Below are 17,105 nucleotides of genomic sequence, written 5' to 3'. Positions count from 1 at the left end.
TGGATGGCCCACTATGCCTATTGCATATGGAATATTAACATATTCACTGTGCCCACAGACACAACCCATTGCTTAATTTTGTTTAAAAGCTACTGCATTACTTCTATTAATGGTCATAAGCCCCAATAGTTTGTCCATTTTTAAGGCATTTTTGAAGCTCCTAGACAATTAAAGTCACTCAGAAATGCTACTTTTTCTACAAAAGAATTACCTAGCCCACCCATTCCTCTGAACACATCACCTAATTTGCATTATTCCTTGGTTAAATATAGTATTTGCATGCATAAAGAATAATCTTTGAATATGAAAAGGAATTTTATGATATTGCAATATATCGAGCTCTTTGGAGGAAAGATATTATGTAAATCTCAAAATTAAATATTAAAACAATATTACAGTGCTGCCTGTAAAAATTTAGAGTGTTAAGATCCATATGCTGAAACCAGTTCATTTTTAGGGGCTGGTCTCATTGGAAATTAGTAGGTGAAATTTGCTCCAAAGCAGAGAAAAGATTGAGTCAGAACTTTAAAAAGACTGGAATGACTTTAAAGAAAACTTTCATTGAAATTAATAAAGAAAGTTTAAAACCCTTAAGTAAATGAAATTTTCACTGTTCTTCATTCAATTTCATAGCTCATTTCATTGGTTTCTTCTTGTTGTTAATTCTAAAAAGATTGTTTTTATTGTTTCTTAAGCCTTGACATTGAGAAGGAAATTTTTTTTATATGAAATTTATTGTCAAATTGGTTTCCATACAACACCCAGTGCTCCTCCCGACAGGTGCCCTCTTCAGTGCCCATTACCCACCCACCCCTCCCTCCCATCCCCCATCAACCATCAAGTTTATTCTCTGTTTTTAAGAGTCTCTTATGGCTTGGCTCTCTCCCTAATTTTTTTTTCCTTCCCCTCCCCCATGGTCTTCTGTTAAGTTTCTCAGGATCCACATAAGAGTAAAAACATATGGTATCTGGAAAAGGAAATTTTAAGTGGCCTCAGAAAGGTCTGGGCCATTTGCAAACAGTTTTGTGTTGTCTGTGGAGCAGAGTAGGTCAGCAGGAGTACTGCTCACGGTAAAAGTCATGGCTTCCACCCCTGCAGCCTTGGGGCTCTCCACTAGATGATGAACTCTGTGGAAAATCAGATTTTCTCACCTACCCCAGCTCCTTGAGGGAGGGACCACACAGTGCTAGGCACAGGGAAACTTGATAAGTAATTGCCAGGATCCTTTAGTCCCTACATATGAATTAGTCCATAAATGTTTGCCTTGGTGGTGGTGACAGCCAGCCAGCTGGCTAGGTATCTTCCTCCTCAGTGGCTCCTAGAAGGAAAACTGAAGGGAATGATGTTCGGATGATGCCAGCAGCCCTGATCCACTTAGAGGAGCACAGTGAGATTCACCCATACTCAAAGGAGTTTGCTTTATTTATTTGTTTAAGCATTTCAACTTTGGAAGTGTATTCATTCATTCAACACAGCCTTGTGACTGCTTTCTACAGGCTGATTCATTGGTTCCGGCTTCTAGGGGCTCCCATTCATTCAGTTTCTCAACAAAAATTATTGAGGCTTTCTGTGGGTCATACACCACTTTAAGCACCAGGAACACAGGAGCAAACAACACAGCAAAAATCTGTGCCTTGTGGAGCTCACGTTCTAGTCCACAGCACTCACTGAGACTGAGGTCAGAGGCCCAGAAAAGTCACAGGGGAGCAGATGACTAGCTGGGAAACAGCAACACAAGGGGTCCTTCCATTGGGTTCTTGGTACTATAACCTGCTGTGATGCCAACTCTCACTTTACCAAAGTTAGGGTGCAGCCACATGCCATCGATAGAGAGTATCTCAGTCCATAGCAGCTACTGCTAAAGAGTGACAGTGTTGGATGGGCTATTGTATTGCTCACTAACTCACCAATTTGGACTTCTCATGGACAGATATCGCTTGCTGGGCCGTGCAGTGGTTGCGCGTGGGTATTCTCCCTGTTCTGGTTTGTGAGCGGTGCCTGGTGATGCTACTAACAGCTGAGAATGCCCCACCTTGCATCCCTGCTGGGATGACCAGAGCACTTATGGGGCTTGGGGCGCCAGTGCTCATTTCACTCCACCTTGGGCCAGGCACTCCCAACTATGTGGCTTGTTGAATGAAGATGGGACACACTGCTGGCAGTTAAGATTGTAGTAATTCCTTACCCTGCTCAAAGTCCAAATGAGATTGCAATAATTCTCCTTATGGAGGGAATCTCACAGAGGGAACTTCTGATTGGATTATGAGATAGCTGCTGTTCACCCTGTGGCCTTGGCAAAGGAGGTGGCCGGGAGGAGGCATCCTCGTGATGTGTCTGCCCTGCACTTCTCTGGCACATGTTGACTCTGTGAGCCACAACTATAATCTTTGGTACAGCGTGCCTGTATCCATCTTATTGGTTATTGTTCCCCAGTGTCTAGCTAGGTGCCTGAAATAATAGAAGTCAATAAATGTTTATTGAATGGATTAATGAAGTATCAAGCAAATGTATGAATGGATGCCTCATTCTTTCTTAGACTCATCTCAGACATTAGCAAATGGTGCAGCTTGAACTCTGTCTGTGGTCTTTCCTTCCTCAAACATCTTTGGGCAGGTGCTGTGATGGGAGTTATGCCTCTGCATTCTTCCAGATGTTGGCGAGACCTGGAACTTCCTGGGGGCACTGTCCTCCCAAAACAAGGCTCTGTGGGAGACCCTCTTCTGTGACCTGGGCTTGCCCCTCTCTCACGGGCAAGGACCCAGCTGCCGGAGCAGGCAAAGCTGGGGGTAGTTGGGATAGCATTCCACTGCTGCTGTCTGTCCACCGGCATGCCAACTCCGTGCCTATCATTTTCACAGCACCAGCCGTGTTAAACAGGCAGGAGCACCAGGGGTTTTTGAATGCCGCAATTAACAAAACAGTAATCAAGCTAAGTGTTTAATTTCAGAAAATTAACATCTTCTCGGAGCGGATGTGAAAGATGGAGAAAAAAGGCACATTAAATGTTCTGGGTAAATAAAGGCAACACCAGACCACAAATATTTTCCAGTGCAAGAGAGACTCTCTGCCAACCCTCAGGCCTTGGGATCAGTTTCCTTCTGCGATCTGAGCTGCAGGACATCAGCTATAGAATTGAGCCCTATGATTTTAAAATTTCTTTTTTTCTTCCTCCCTCCCTCCCTTCCTGCGTGCCTTCCTTCACTCCTTCCCTCCCTCGCTCTCTTTCTTTCTGAACATAGCAAATACTTTGTCCAGAGCAGCTCAAGGGAACAAGGGCCCCTGTGAGCATATCTGCCCCATAGAAAATCTTTATGTGTGTTTGCCCTTCTCTGAACTGCACTAGTTATAAGGATGACACAGTGAGTTCTTAAATGCACATAAGTTTTTCATGTGCTTAGGCTGTATTTTTCCTGATAGGCTGTATGGCTCCCGAGGGAAATGACCAGATCTCACTCCTCCAGTAACCCCTGTACGTCAGCATGGTGTCCTCTGTTCTGGAATGTCCTGACTGGCTTTATATAATGTTCATGGTCTTTGGTGCTTCATCAACCAGCGGGCTGGCATTTGTTTGCAGGAACAGGTCTGCATGTGGGGAGGGAAGCTTGTGAGATGCTGGGTGTGCAAGGGCTGGGTGGAGACAGGACATCGTGGTGTCTGTTGGTTTGTCTGATGTCCTGGAAGAGAGTGAGGGCCCAGGACAAGGAGTGGAAGGAAGGCAGCTTTGCAGGAGGAACAGGGTGAAGTTTGAGCACAATAGGCAGCCTTGAGGCTACGTGATGAGGTGTCATAGTGCAGCAGGGAGGTCGGGCTCTCAGAGGTTGTAAGGCTTGTGCTGAACATGGCCACAGGTCCTCAGGGAGGGGACTGGAAATGTGGCTTAGTGAACAGCTTTCCTAGGGGGCATATCGCAGGCAGGTAACATGGAGAGCAGAGAAGCAGGAGATTGAGTGGATGGTTTGCAAATACATAGGAGACTTGTCAGGGCCTCCCAGAAGTGTTCAGGGATGGTGGCAAGGGGAGGTGGGGTCAGTTCTGCACATGAGTGATTTGTGGAGCTTGAGTTCCCAAGTCGAGGTATTAGTTATTCAGTTGGATATTTTCTCCACAATGTAGGAGATAAGCTTGGTTGCTGAGGGTGAATGGAGAAGTATTGGGGTCAAAGGTTTGAGAATGGCAAGTTTGGTAGTGCCATTGCAGAGATGGGGAAATGGGATTGAGCAGAGAAATTCTGCATTTCTAGAAAACATGAGGGCTCCTTGGAAGCTAGTGATCATGTGTTTACAAAGCTGCCTATCTGCCCTGTTATGTGACTTTCTCAGCAGTGCGTGGCTGACCCTACAGGAAGTTAATTGTGGATCTCTTTAGGGTTGGGTTTTGCTGGTTGTGTTCTCAGAAAAGCTAAAGGCAACTCCCACCTGAGGGTTGAGGGAGTATTGTCAATTTTGTTTTTGCAAAGATGGAACTGGGCTGGATAATGAGGGACACAAGTAAGGGAAAGGGCTGATGCATGGGGTGGAAGTCAAGGCTGAGGGGGTTGGAGGAGCCAACAAAAGTTGCAGTGGACTCATCAGAGATTGCAGAGGAAGAAGAAAACTTGAATTTGTGGCTTTGAATATGGATGTCAGGTGAGGCCGAATCCAAGTGTCAGATGTGGAAGAGTTGTGGGGGTCAGGGAACAGAAAGTACATTATTCTGGTGGATATGCAAGTTATCCACTGAAGACAGGATGGAGAAGACAGGAGCCCAAGTCTTCAGTGAGTTGGGACTGGTGGTGGGAGGGAGTACACAGTGGTCCCAAGCTTGGAGCGCTGTGGCCCAGCTGAGTGACATTTTAACAGAGGGTGTGGAGGATGGTGAGCCATGGTGTGGAAGTAGTGACTAGAAACAAGGAGGACACAGTCCACTTCCCAACCCAGAGGTGTGCCAGACACGAAACTGTAAACCACCACCCTTCAGAGGTCTGCAGGCAGAGGTGTCCCCGGGAGTCAGAGTCCAGGGGAGGGAGACCTGTACCATTGTGGGGATGGTGACATGCAGAGAGGGGCTCACAGCTGGGCATTGCAGGAAGGAAACTTGCCCGCAGGATGAGGGGTCTGCGCCCCACGGCCAGGAGACTTCCATCTCCAGGCTCGGGGAGGACAGTCACAGAGACTGTAGGCACAGTTCACAGCCCAGTGTCAGTAGTGGCAATGTCAGTCTTAGGGTGATGGCGGTGGGTTTCCCAGCTGTGGGGGGCACCCTGCTGAAGATGTGCGGGTGACAGCCAGGGAGCAGGCACACAACTTGCTGTAGTGTATCCTTTGCTCTCTCCAGTGCCGGGGATTCTGTGAACTGCCTTCTGTGATCAAACATTCAACAAACAGGATCTGCCACGGTGCTTGCCCCACACCCGGAAAGGATGACAGACCTGCAGGAGGCAGAGCTGATGGATCCGTCCTCAGCCTCGCTGTCCTGGGACAGGCACCGCCTGACAAGTGCCCCTCATACACTCACATATCCTTCCAGAGCCTCCCACTGCCACAGGGCAAAAGCACTCAGGTTTGCATCCTTAGGGCCATTTCCTGGTATGCTTTCTGGTTACCCCAGCAGGGAGGAGGAGCCAGGTGGGGTGACCTAGGAGGGACTCAGGACCCCACTAGCTGTGATGCTTCCTTCCTGTGGCACAGGGCTCCACACAATTCCACCTCCCTGCTGGGGACCCCTGATATCCCTGAGGAACTGTACCCCCCCAACCCCGTACTGGGCACCCTCAGTGCCTGCTGCCTGAGTGCAGGGGGAGGGGAGCGATGGCTGGAACCATCATTCCTACTCTGCTCTCGCCTGCTGAGGACTTAGGGAAGTCACTTTCCCTTCAACCTTCAGTGCTCAAATCCATAAATTGTAAGAATTGGCAGAAAACTGAGTGACCTCAGATGTCCTTTCAAAGTTTTACATTCTGATTTTTAGATTTCTAGACAAATAGTTTTCAAATTTGAGTGTGCCTCAGAATCCCCTGGAGGACTTGTTAAAACACAGATTGTTGAGCCCTACCCCCAGCATTTCTGATCCAGTAAGTCTGGAGTGGGGCTCAAGATTCTACATTTCATGTCAGCTCCCAGGTGAACTGGGATCACAGTTTGAGAACTAGCAGGGTCAGTTGGATGATCCCAACAAAGAACCCTCCCTTCATCAGCACTAATATCACAAATGAGAGCCTCTTCTATAAACCTGCATCCCCAGAACGGCCCCCAGCCTCCAACCCCCAGTTGTCACACCCCCTCCCTTGTCTTGGAACCAAGCCCTTCATGGATGGACCCAAGATGGAAGCACCTATATGATATAGGACTGACTCAGCCACCCAGGCCTGAAGCCCTCACTTTCTCTCCCACTCCTGCTTCGCTGAGCCCACAGAGAGACTCAGCCAATATTCTACAACAGAATCAAAATGATGCCACCCCCACAAAGCAGTCCTCTGTCCTTAGTTGACCCCAAGGTAAAGAGGGAGATTGGAACAGGGCGTCAGGGTCAGCTCAAGGCAAGCCCAGAGCAAAAGCCAAGAAGCCAATGTCCACAATAGGAGAAAACAATTAGAAATATAATTAATTCTGCTTTTGTATTCATATCCAGTCTCCAAACTAATTGCTTATTTGTTTAATCTACTTTGGCCAGAACAGAAGTGTTACTGCACCAAAAATATTTAATGAGTCAGGCTTCCTAATGTAAAATTCAAGCATATTTGTGCAATGAAATGAGTTTTCATCATCAGAGGGAGAACCTGTTATCTGAGCAATACCTTCTCAACAAAGTTATCTCCTAGAATAGAAATGTCAGAGGAAACACAATTCCTCATTTGCACAGTTCGTCTGTGTGCAAACTGTTCCTCTTTGTCTTCAGTAACTGGTGGACCTGAAGTCCTTAGCTGACATTTAAATCTAGATTTTAGTTTTTTCCTAAGAATGCGTTTCATATAAGGAACAAGATAACCTACCATACCAGCCCCTCAGTCCCAATCTCATCACCCACGCCGTTTATGAGCACCCATAATTTAGTCTGAGGCCTCAAAGGGACTTGTGGAGGCTGCCCAGCACTTTTGGATCTCTTTGTGACCCCTTCAGAGTCTGGGCTGGGGAGATAGGAAATGGACTGGCTTCTGGGCTCTGGGACTCCTGCTTCTGATTCACCCAGAGCAGCTGAATTGTTCTGCTTCTCCTTTAATGCTTCAGGGAAAATTTTGTTAGGAGAAAGGATTCCACAGCTCTTAATAAAAGAAGGAAAATTAGAAAACTGCTAATGCTAGGGTAGCATTTCATCTGAAACCTCCCAGTGAGGTGGGGATGGCCCCAGCCTCCCAGCCTCTGCCTCTGTGCTATGTAAAGCACTCCTGCCCCTGAGCTCCCAGGATGGCTCTATTCAGACCCACTCCGTATTCCTCCCCAGGGGCACTGCACCTGCTCCACAGAAGGCACTTCACAACCTTGCCTGCCCTCCCCGCTGAGCCTTTATCCCTGGAGGGCCGCTGTCTATGTTAGGTATAGGTACATGATTTTCTGACCCTTTAACTTCCAGTGTCTTTAGAGAAGAGACTGAAATCACTCCAGTAAAAGCAAACCCTTATGGGACATCTATTATGTGCTAACACAGTAGGAAGAGGCTAAAAACATGACTTCTACTCTAAAGAGTTTATTCCAGTGATGGAGAGCAGAGATGAGCACTTGGAAAGTTAGATCTGTCCCAAGGTAGCGATTACAGCCCAATGAGTGTTACTAAAATAAGGTCTTTGAGTTGGGGGGAGGGGGAGATGGGGTGCTCTGGTAGGCATGGTCAGGTGGGGCTTAAGGCAGGGGAGTGTGTTGTGTGATCTGTGCTTCTGAAGTCTACTGGATTACAAAAAGACATGTCAGAGATCCCCAAAGCTGGGTTCTACTGGGACATGGTGTGTGGAGTAGTTAGAGGAAATCAGTGGGGTCCTCTGTGGACCAGTTGGGAGGCAACCTGGACCGGCCATTGGCTGCCATGTTGTTTACTGTTAAGAGGGGGCACTGGGACCTTTTCCAATGGGGAACCATTGACGGTTTTTGAGCATCAGAGGAACCTGGGTGAATCAAGCTTTGGAAAGATTAATCTGGCTACAGTGTAGTTTGAAGTGAAGAGGCCCAAAAGTGTACAAGAGAGGTGGGTCTGGATATCAGGTGTAAGGAGATACAGGTGACAAAACCAGGAGGAAGACAAGGACAGAGCCAAGGAAGTATCTGTGACCCCTGGACCTGAGTCATACTATAAGATGAGTGGGCCTTGGCTCATCCTCTCCTCTGAGCCAAAGGTCTATATGTCCTCAAGGACAAGGCACCTTATTGTTTACATCCTAGATTACTTACAAGAAAAACTTTTGGTCATCTTGAGATGTCACAGGAAACCATCTGTCTTCTGGGACGCTTATCATACCAACCTCTGGGGATCCCTGCCATTAACCTTCCCCTTATCCAAGCTATTCTTCTCCATCATTTCTATCCTGACTGGGTAGACATGTTTATGTATCCCCTCAAAGATATTTATCAAATAAATACCCACACTGTCACTGGATTGTGCTTTTCACATTTACTTCCAGGACTATGCCCAGGCATTGATCTGCATATGTCAAGAGTAGTGGACCCAGAAGGAGACTATGAGGTGGTTGCTAAGACCCCTGGCCTGGCAGAATAGTTCTAAGTGGAGGGAGATATGGTCCGTACAGGGTATATCCTCAGGACATTTGAAAGATCCATAACATAAGAATTAATACTTCTGTTTTACAGTTGATGAATTTCAGGCCCCAAGAAGTTAAGTAACCTTAGTCCAAGATTGCACTGTAAGCAGATGGCAGAATGGGAACCCACATGTCTCTACAGCGCCTCCAGGCCCTATAGTTCTTCTCTATGTTTGCCAATTCCTACTGCCCTAGGCTGGGGCCCAGGATCCTGACTATTCCTTACCCTGCCTTGTCTTCCTCATAGCCGGGGTCTGTGGTCTACAGATTGCAGGTGGTTAGTCCAAGGATGATTTGGCTGGGAAATGCTCTTGCAGGAAGAATAGAAGAGGTTAACATTACCATGTTATCCAGGTTACCATATATATCCAGGATATATCCAATATATCAATTAGATATATACCCAAGAAAAATGCAAACGTAGGTCCACACAGAAACTTGTATGTGAATGTTCTTAGCAGCATTATTTGCAACAGCCAAAATGTGTAAACAACCCAAATGTCCATCAGCTAAGGACATCTGTCCTAGAAAAAACAATGCCTGGGAAGGTAGAAGAGGTTACTAAGCTCAGAGGTGCACCGTTCGGGCTGGGACAGCTGCATCTCTCTGAGGGGTCACTGGAAGGACCTTCCTTCTGTTGCAAACCACATGACAGGGCCAGGGAGTGTTCCCCCAACCTCCCCAGCATGAGTTATCATGAGGAAGGCAGATGGGCTCCTCTTTCTATGGACCTCCTTGGCAAGTTCAGATATGAAAATCCTCCCTAAGTGGAGAGGTCATTTGTCTTCCAGGAGATTTATGAGGGCTGTCACCTGAGCCAAGGCAAAGGGGACTCAGCTGTGACCTGCACCCCAGCTCCTAAGGCGGGTCAGAGGTGGCCTCAGAACAAGACTGTCCCTGGCACAATTTCTACCTGCAGAAGCAACACTGCTTTATATGAAATCTGCCAAACTTTGAAATCCAAGTTCCATATTTTTATAAACTCTTCAGGCATTTTACTACAATAGATCAACTTAATTGTTAACAGTATGTGTGTGTTACTATTGTTTTTATTTAAAACCACTTTAAGTACTTTTGGTGTCTTAAAATATTTTAACACAGTAAACTGTTATATCATTTATTATTTCCCCAAATGGATTAGGGTTAAAACTGTTGAAAAAGGGGCTCCTGGGTGGCTCAGTTGGTTGGGCATCCAGCTTCAGCTCAAGTCATGATCTCACAGTTGGTGGGTTCAAGCCCTGCGTCAGGCTCTGTTGCTGACAGCTCAGAGTCTGGAGCCTGCTTCAAATTCTGTGTATCCCTCTCTCTCTGCCCCTCCCCCACTCACACTCTGTCTTCCTCTCTCTCTCTCTCAAAAATAAAATGTTAAAAAAAATTTAAAAACCGTTGAAAGAATTATTTTGACACAAAAATCAATTAAGACATTAGGAGGCAATTTTTAATAAACAAAGATAATGCATTAGAACTTAGTAATTGTCCTAGGAAAAAAAAGCATCAACTCATTCTCACATCTTGGGTTTGAGATGCTTAATTGTTGGAGGGGGTGGGGATGCCCTTATCAAATAAGGATAACAAAGAATAAGGGGAAAACTTGGAATATGACTGAGTCCATAACTACATTAAACGGTCAAAGAATGTTGTAAACATAAAAGGTATGATCCAGGTGAACCTGAGATATGACAGCAAAGCTTCCATACATCAAGACTCAAGGTCCCGGATTTGGGGTTAACTCCTGGCATAGATTCATGCCACCCTCCTAGACCACAAGCTCTGTGATCTCCTTTGGAGTCTTTCTTACAAATGGAGGGCTGGGTGATAGCTGGCCAGGCCCAGCCGTGAGGCCATAGGTGGTGACCTGTGGCCAGTTTGGGTCCAGTTCCACGTTTGTCTGGTGTCACCTGTATGTTCTTTCATAACTTGCAGCCGGGGCCATCCTGTTCTGGCAATTTATCCACATCTCATTTGTCAGCTCAGGCGAGAACATTCTGTACACTTTCTCTGCCGTATGTGATATACTATCTTGGATCTGCCTGCTTCAAAAGCAATTTGGGAGTATGATCTCCCCAAAGTCTTCCTTGGCGAAAAAGAGGCAGTGACTCACTGACTCAGCCTGCTTTTGCATTTTCTCCATCCCTGAGCCCCTTGACCAATGGAAGTTAAGTCTCTCTCTGCTTCTGATACATCTATTTGTTTTTAAATGTTTGTTTATTTTTGAGAGACAGAGCACGAGCAGGGGAGGGGCAGAGGGAGACACAGAATCCAAGGCAGGCCCCAGGCTCTGAGCTGTCAGCCCAGAGGCTGACATAGGACTCGAACCCATGCACCATGAGATCACGACCTGAACCGAAGTCAGACATTCAAATGACTGAGCCACCCAGGTGCCCCTGCTTCTGACACATTTAAAGGGCCTCTTATTGTTGGCATTAGCCTGTCTCATCAGACACTCCTCATTCTGGTTCTGGTTGTTTTTGAACCCAGCTGATTTTACTCAGTGTTTGACAGGATACTTTGCCTTGCCTCTCCATTCTTTTCTTTGTATCCCTAATTCTTGTCGGGTCCAGCCTCTTTATTTTGCTTAGAAGGAGTGCAGAGCAGTTTTGATTGTATTTGGGGCTTTTGAGGATTTCCTCTTTAGGACAAACACATCCATCTTGAGCCTTTAGTACCTTTTTTCCAAATAGCCCCTAGGGTAACTCTTTATTCGTACTTTTTCTAAAGAAAGGTCCATATTTATTTCTTCGCTAAATTTTAATAATATGGTGAACTCTTTATTTTCATTTTCTTCTCTCCACAGAGTGTTTAATTTAGTCAAAAGGATTCTTGTGAGGGAGAGACCTTTTTAAGCATTCAGTGAAACTTCCAACATAGGTTTATGGAGAAGAGACAACTGGCCAGGACTTACTGTTGAAACCAGCATGTTTGGGGCTCAGAGGGGCTGCTTCTTTGAATTAATCTTCCCACCTCTCTTCAATCTGACTTAGTTTTGCTAGGTGGTGTTTGAGGGGATACCTGTGCTCATTTTCATTTTCTGTCTTGTTGGAAGTTTTTATAGCATGTAAAAACACCAGATTTAGAGGTGGCATTTGCAGTTGGGGAAGGAAAAAATAGTTTGTCACTGTAGGTGATCACCAGTGTCAGAGCACCAAACATAAGCTGTCTTGGATTTTCAGGGAGGAAGACTAATACTCTGTTCCTCTCTCCCAGGTGCTAAATCCCATCTCAATTAAAACGTAAGGCATTTAGAGTGACCTATGTGAGGATAAACAGCCTGTAAGGGGGCCTGTGAACATCTGTCATCACCATAAATCTGAGCAATGTTGGCAGTAGTGACCCTTACCCTCTGGCAGCTTCTCCCGGATCCATCCGTGTGCTGATTGGCGGCTGGGAGGTCCTTGCCATCTGTGGCTCTGGATTGCTTCTGGATCACCCTGCCCTGTGATTGCCTCTTTACCACCTAATCCCAGCTATATGCCAAGGATCTTCAGGGCAGGGCTGTGAATTTTTATTACTCATCCTTTTGTCCCCAGTGATTAGAGCAAGGGCCCAGCACAATGTTTGGCAAATATGTTGAGTCTTGAATGATGGTTTTCCAGGGATTAGAGGCAGAGAAAAGAACCAAGCCCATCAAAATCATCAGACTGTTAAAGTTAATCTTTCCAATTTTTAATCCATGTTGCATTAGCTCTTGAGACAGAGGAGGATCCTAAAAACCTATATGGCACTGAAAGGGTTGGCAACATAGAAGTCATGTTTCCATGCGAGCCCGAAAGGGCAGCTGGAGCTACACAGTGAGTGTGGCGGGGTGGGGGAAGGAGGCTTCCCTGGGGTGCCTGTGTTGGTGGGCCCACCAGGATCCATCCCTCCCCCCGCCCTCCTCCACCAACCCTGTGCTCTGCTCTGACTCCAGGAATTGTCCCACCTTCCTCCTCTCCAGGACTCTAGACAGTGCACGCGAGGTCGGGAATGAGGGCCATGAGCCATCCCCACTTAACCATCCAGCCTGTTGCTGACTCTGTGCTCAGTTCCTGGTTTCCTTTTATGTGACTTAGCAGCAGCGTTGCACACATTCTCTCCTCCTGGAGACACTCACTGTCACTTGACTTCTAGGTAATCACACTCCCCTGCTTCCTTCTAGCTCATTGGCCTTTCCTTCTCAAGTCTCTTGGCTGTTTCTCCTCCTCTCCTGAATCTTAGATGATATATTCTTTTCTCCTCATTCTCACGATGATCTCTGTCAGTTCTGCTGCTTTTGGTATCTCTCACAGACTGGTGGATCTAAACTGGTGTCTCCAGTCTGGACCTCTTATACATGCATTTGCCTACTCCGACTGCTTCTACTGATGTCTTGCCACATCTCAGTTGATGGCAGCCCCACTCTTCCAGTCACTTAGGCCAAAAACCTTGGAGTCATCTTGGCTGTTCTGTTTCTTCCACATCCCACATCCATTGAGATGTTCTAAATCTATTCAGAATCTGACCACCCCCATTCTCACCACCTCCACTGCTCCAAACCCGGTCCAAGTAACCACAGTCTTGCAGCTGGACTATGACAATAGTGTTAAGATGGAGCTTTCAGCTTTTACGTGGCCCCTGCATTCTATTTGCAGCACAGGAGAGGGTGATGCTGTTAACATACGAGTCAGATTACGTCACTCCTCTGTTCGCCACCCTCCCATGGCTCTCCTTCTCACCCAGGGGAGAAGCCGTCGTCTGTGGCCTCATCTCTTCTCTAGTCCCTCTGGCTCTTTGCTATTCCCCTGGAAGAGACTGCTCCCAGTTTAGAACCATTGCCTTGGCCTTTCCTTCTCAATTGCTCTTTTCCCAGGTGTTACGTGCCTCCCTCCCCTCCTCCACCCCCATGCTGCTGCATCTACTTCTCAAGCAAGGCCTTGCTGACCCTGTGATTTAGAACGGCAGCCTTCTCCCGGCGAGCCTCCTACACTTGGACATTCTGTGTCCCTTCCCCCCCGCTCCATTTGTTCCTGTTGTACTTAATATTTTAACATACCTTGTGATTGATCACATCTGGCCTTTGACCCCCTCCACTAGAAAAGAAACTCCGTGAGGACAGGAGATTATATTTCACTCACTATGGAATCTCTGGAACCTAGAGTGGTGACTGGCACATGGCAAATGCCCCGTGAACATTTGTTTAATTCATTCATTAATGGACCTGAGCCATGATGCTAGGAAGAGAAGGCACATTTGATGGTTGAATCGGGATCACAAATTATTTCGGCTTCCTAGATGAATAGGCCAAATGTTACACCATAAAGGTAAAAGCGTATGTGTAAACCCTTGTAGTCAAACACACAAGCAAACTATAAACAAAAGTTGAGGCACACACCATGAGAAAACCTAAAGGTTCTGTTTGACAGTAATGTCAAATCAAATGACAGGGACAGGTTTTTGATCCAAAAAAAAAAAAAAAAAAGGCTAATGGTCACCTTCATTGATGTCTGGTACCCGGATCATGGGAGATAGTAGTTTCACCCTAATCTTTGCTGAGTAAAGAGCAGTGGGAGAATTGAGTTTACCCCTGGGCCATATGCCTACAGAGAGATTTAGATAACATGACCCCCATTTGGAAAAAAGCCACCTCAGGGGGCAGCGTGTCATGGGAGAAACATTCATAGTATCTGGCTGTTGTTTTCAGCAGGAAGAACTCAGGGGAAACCTAACTAGCTTCTTCAGTTACTTGACGAGCCATTCTGTGGAAGAGAGAACATTTTCTGTTACCTTAGTCAGTGGAACTGGGACTGGTGAGAAGACAACGAATTTCAGATAGGGATAGGAAGACATGCACATTGGTGAGAGACACCCAAGGATGAAGCCGCAGCCCCTAGAGGCAGTGAGCAGCCAGTCCCTGGGGACGCAGCAGGGCCCAGCAGAGAGTACTTGATAGGGGGATTCAGAATTGCCTTAAATCAGGTCCTCCACGAGGCCGACACCAAGATGGGATTGGAGGTGCCAGATATTGATGGGCAGGTGGGAGAGGAGGCCAGAGGGGGCTGGCAGAGCCATCAGATCACAGTGAAGGAGAGAGGGCAGGAAGGAGGATTAGGTGAGAAGACTCTCAGACCGTCACACTGTACAAAGAACCGTTGGTGAGTCCAGTAGGGAGTCTGAGTGAAAGCTGCCCAGGAGAAGAGTCAGGAATGGTTTTTTGGTTGTTTTGTTTTGTTTTGTTTTGTTTTGTTTTGTTTTGTTTTGAGGCATCCTTGCTGCTCTCAGTCATTGGCTGGAAGCAGCCTCTGATAAATGGGGCCCCGCATGGATGTGGTGGTGGTTTCAGGGTACAGCAGCCAGGGCCAAGAGTCAGCTGTGCTCCCAGGGGATGGAAGCTCTGAGAGGCACGTTTGCAGGGTCACCCTGAGGTCTGTAGTGGGAACCGTGCAGGGTCCTGGGTGGACTCTCTGATTCTAAGTCCTCCTAACACCACGTCTCACACTGTGCTCTCTGATGGCTCTCAGATGGCTCCCTTGAGTATGGGCATCTTCACAAGTGCTCAGCAGCCCCTCCCCTGGCCTGGGGGCCAGCTCACTGAGAACTCACTGAGAGCTCAGTGAGTGGAGAGCAACCCTATCCCCCACCCCCAGACCGGCAGCCATGCTCTGGAGGGGAATCTGTTAACTTAAAGTGAGGATAGTAAATGTCAGTCCGCCACAGTCCCCCAGAGAAACCCTTGTAAAGTGGAGTTCGCATGAGGAAACGACCTTCATCACTAGAGAAGTGCCAGGACTAAACGGAACAGCCCCTGAGCAGAGCGCAGACTGAAGCCTCATCCATTACCCGCCTCTTCCCCTAGAAAGACAGCCCTCATTTATTATTTCCAGACTGTTTTCATTTTACTTACACCGCGCAAAAAATGTTGAATTGGAAAATAAATAATATTATTTCCTAACAGAAATTTTGGAATCACTTCACAGATTTTGGAATTATTATCCTGTTTCCAAATGTTTGGTTTGTGTATCATTTCTTCATTTATATTTGTGAGCTCTTTATCGCAAATGTCCTCATCTGGAAGACTCTGACAGAAGTCTGAATGAACTCTGTTGGTAGTCTGTGCTCATGTCTTTTTGAGTGCTGCCTCCTCTCTTCCTTTTGAAGTGCAGCAAAGTCTTACATGCAGTTTCAGAGCTCTTTCTGAAGAGTTTGCTCTTTCTAGAACATTCCTTTCTATGGCAGTAATTCTGCACTGACCAGTTCTAGTTTCTCATTATCATTCCTTGCCTCCACATTCTCTTCTTTATAGGAGCTCACCCCATTAATGCAAGACTGAGATTCCTTCAAAACCTTCTGCTCAAAAACATCCCATTGTGCCTCCTGTCCCACTGTTCTTCTTGTGCCACTGCCTGAAGCCTAGACTTGCTCTGGTTGTCATACCCTCCCTGGATGGCTCGGCTTCCTCAGCCGAGCTGAAAGTCACACTGCTTTCATGTGATTCAACCAACCATCTCTTTTTGGTCAAGCCTTTCTCCTCCCTGCCCAGGAAACACCGTGTCCATTCCAGCCCTGCCCTTACACATGTCCTCCTATCCTAAATTGTCACCTTTTCTCTCCTTTCTCATCCATAATCTACTCACTATGCAAAACCACGGGAAGTTCTGCAGATCAGCTCAGCTGGTAAGAAAGAAAGGGTAGATTCAAACCCAGAGACACTTCTCTCTTCATTTATCTCTGAAAGATGATGCATATCATATACTCGAGGGTCTGTTTATCTGCCCTGTCTCTTCCTCTCTCCACAGCCCCTTCCACTGTTCCAATCATGCACCAGGTCAGTGCCACCATGAGGAGCATCACCTTGTCATGGCCACAGCCGGAGCAGCCCAATGGCATCATCCTGGACTATGAGATCCGGTACTATGAGAAGGTGAGCCAGCTCCGTCCTCAGTCTTTCAGTACCCAGGGCCAGCTACTGTCCGGAGGATGGTGGCCATCTGAGGACTGGAGGAAATCCTGACGGAGGGAAAAATCTGCTGATGGAGGCCAGAGGCTCCTTGGGAGAGTTCATCGGGTCTTCATTGGCAAAAGTCTCCAAAGTCCAGACTCTTCCTGTGTCAACTCAGGAGAGAATCTTCCAGCTTACACCCTGCTGTCTGAACAGTTCAGTGGGCCGGTATGGGCAGAACCAATCCCATTTTTCCCAGTCATATGTTCGCTCTATTAACGTAGATGCTACAAAGTTCCAGGTGTCCCCTGAACTTCCCAAAGATTTTGTGGTTTTGTAGAGCCATGTTCTCTAAAGTTTTTGATCATGTTCTTCCAATATATGTTTGTGTATTTATAGGTCATATCATGTACTACTGCACTAGTATATTCATAGAGATTGAAGACATGTAAGTGGAAATTTTGAAGGATGAGACAGAAATTAAAAGAAATG

The 17,105-nt window shown here is 46.7% G+C and overlaps 1 protein-coding gene across 3 annotated transcripts in view; it reads left to right on the top strand.

Annotated features, from left to right (window-relative positions):
- EPHB1 (EPH receptor B1) overlaps positions 1 to 17,105 on the top strand; it is a 431,060-nt gene that overhangs the window by 316,527 nt on the left and 97,428 nt on the right. For all 3 annotated transcript variants that reach the window (XM_053903793.1, XM_019437143.2, XM_019437149.2), the window contains one exon: positions 16,471 to 16,595. In XM_053903793.1, coding sequence (XP_053759768.1) covers positions 16,471 to 16,595 — 125 coding nt within the window. The remainder of the gene's footprint in view (positions 1 to 16,470; positions 16,596 to 17,105) is intronic.

The sequence above is a fragment of the Panthera pardus genome, unplaced genomic scaffold (assembly GCF_024362965.1).
Source record: "Panthera pardus isolate Hobbes unplaced genomic scaffold, ASM2436296v1 HiC_scaffold_16, whole genome shotgun sequence".
Lineage (NCBI taxonomy): Eukaryota > Metazoa > Chordata > Mammalia > Carnivora > Felidae > Panthera > Panthera pardus.
The sequence above is the reverse complement of the archived record's forward strand: the minus strand, read 5'-3'. Positions and strand labels throughout refer to the sequence as shown.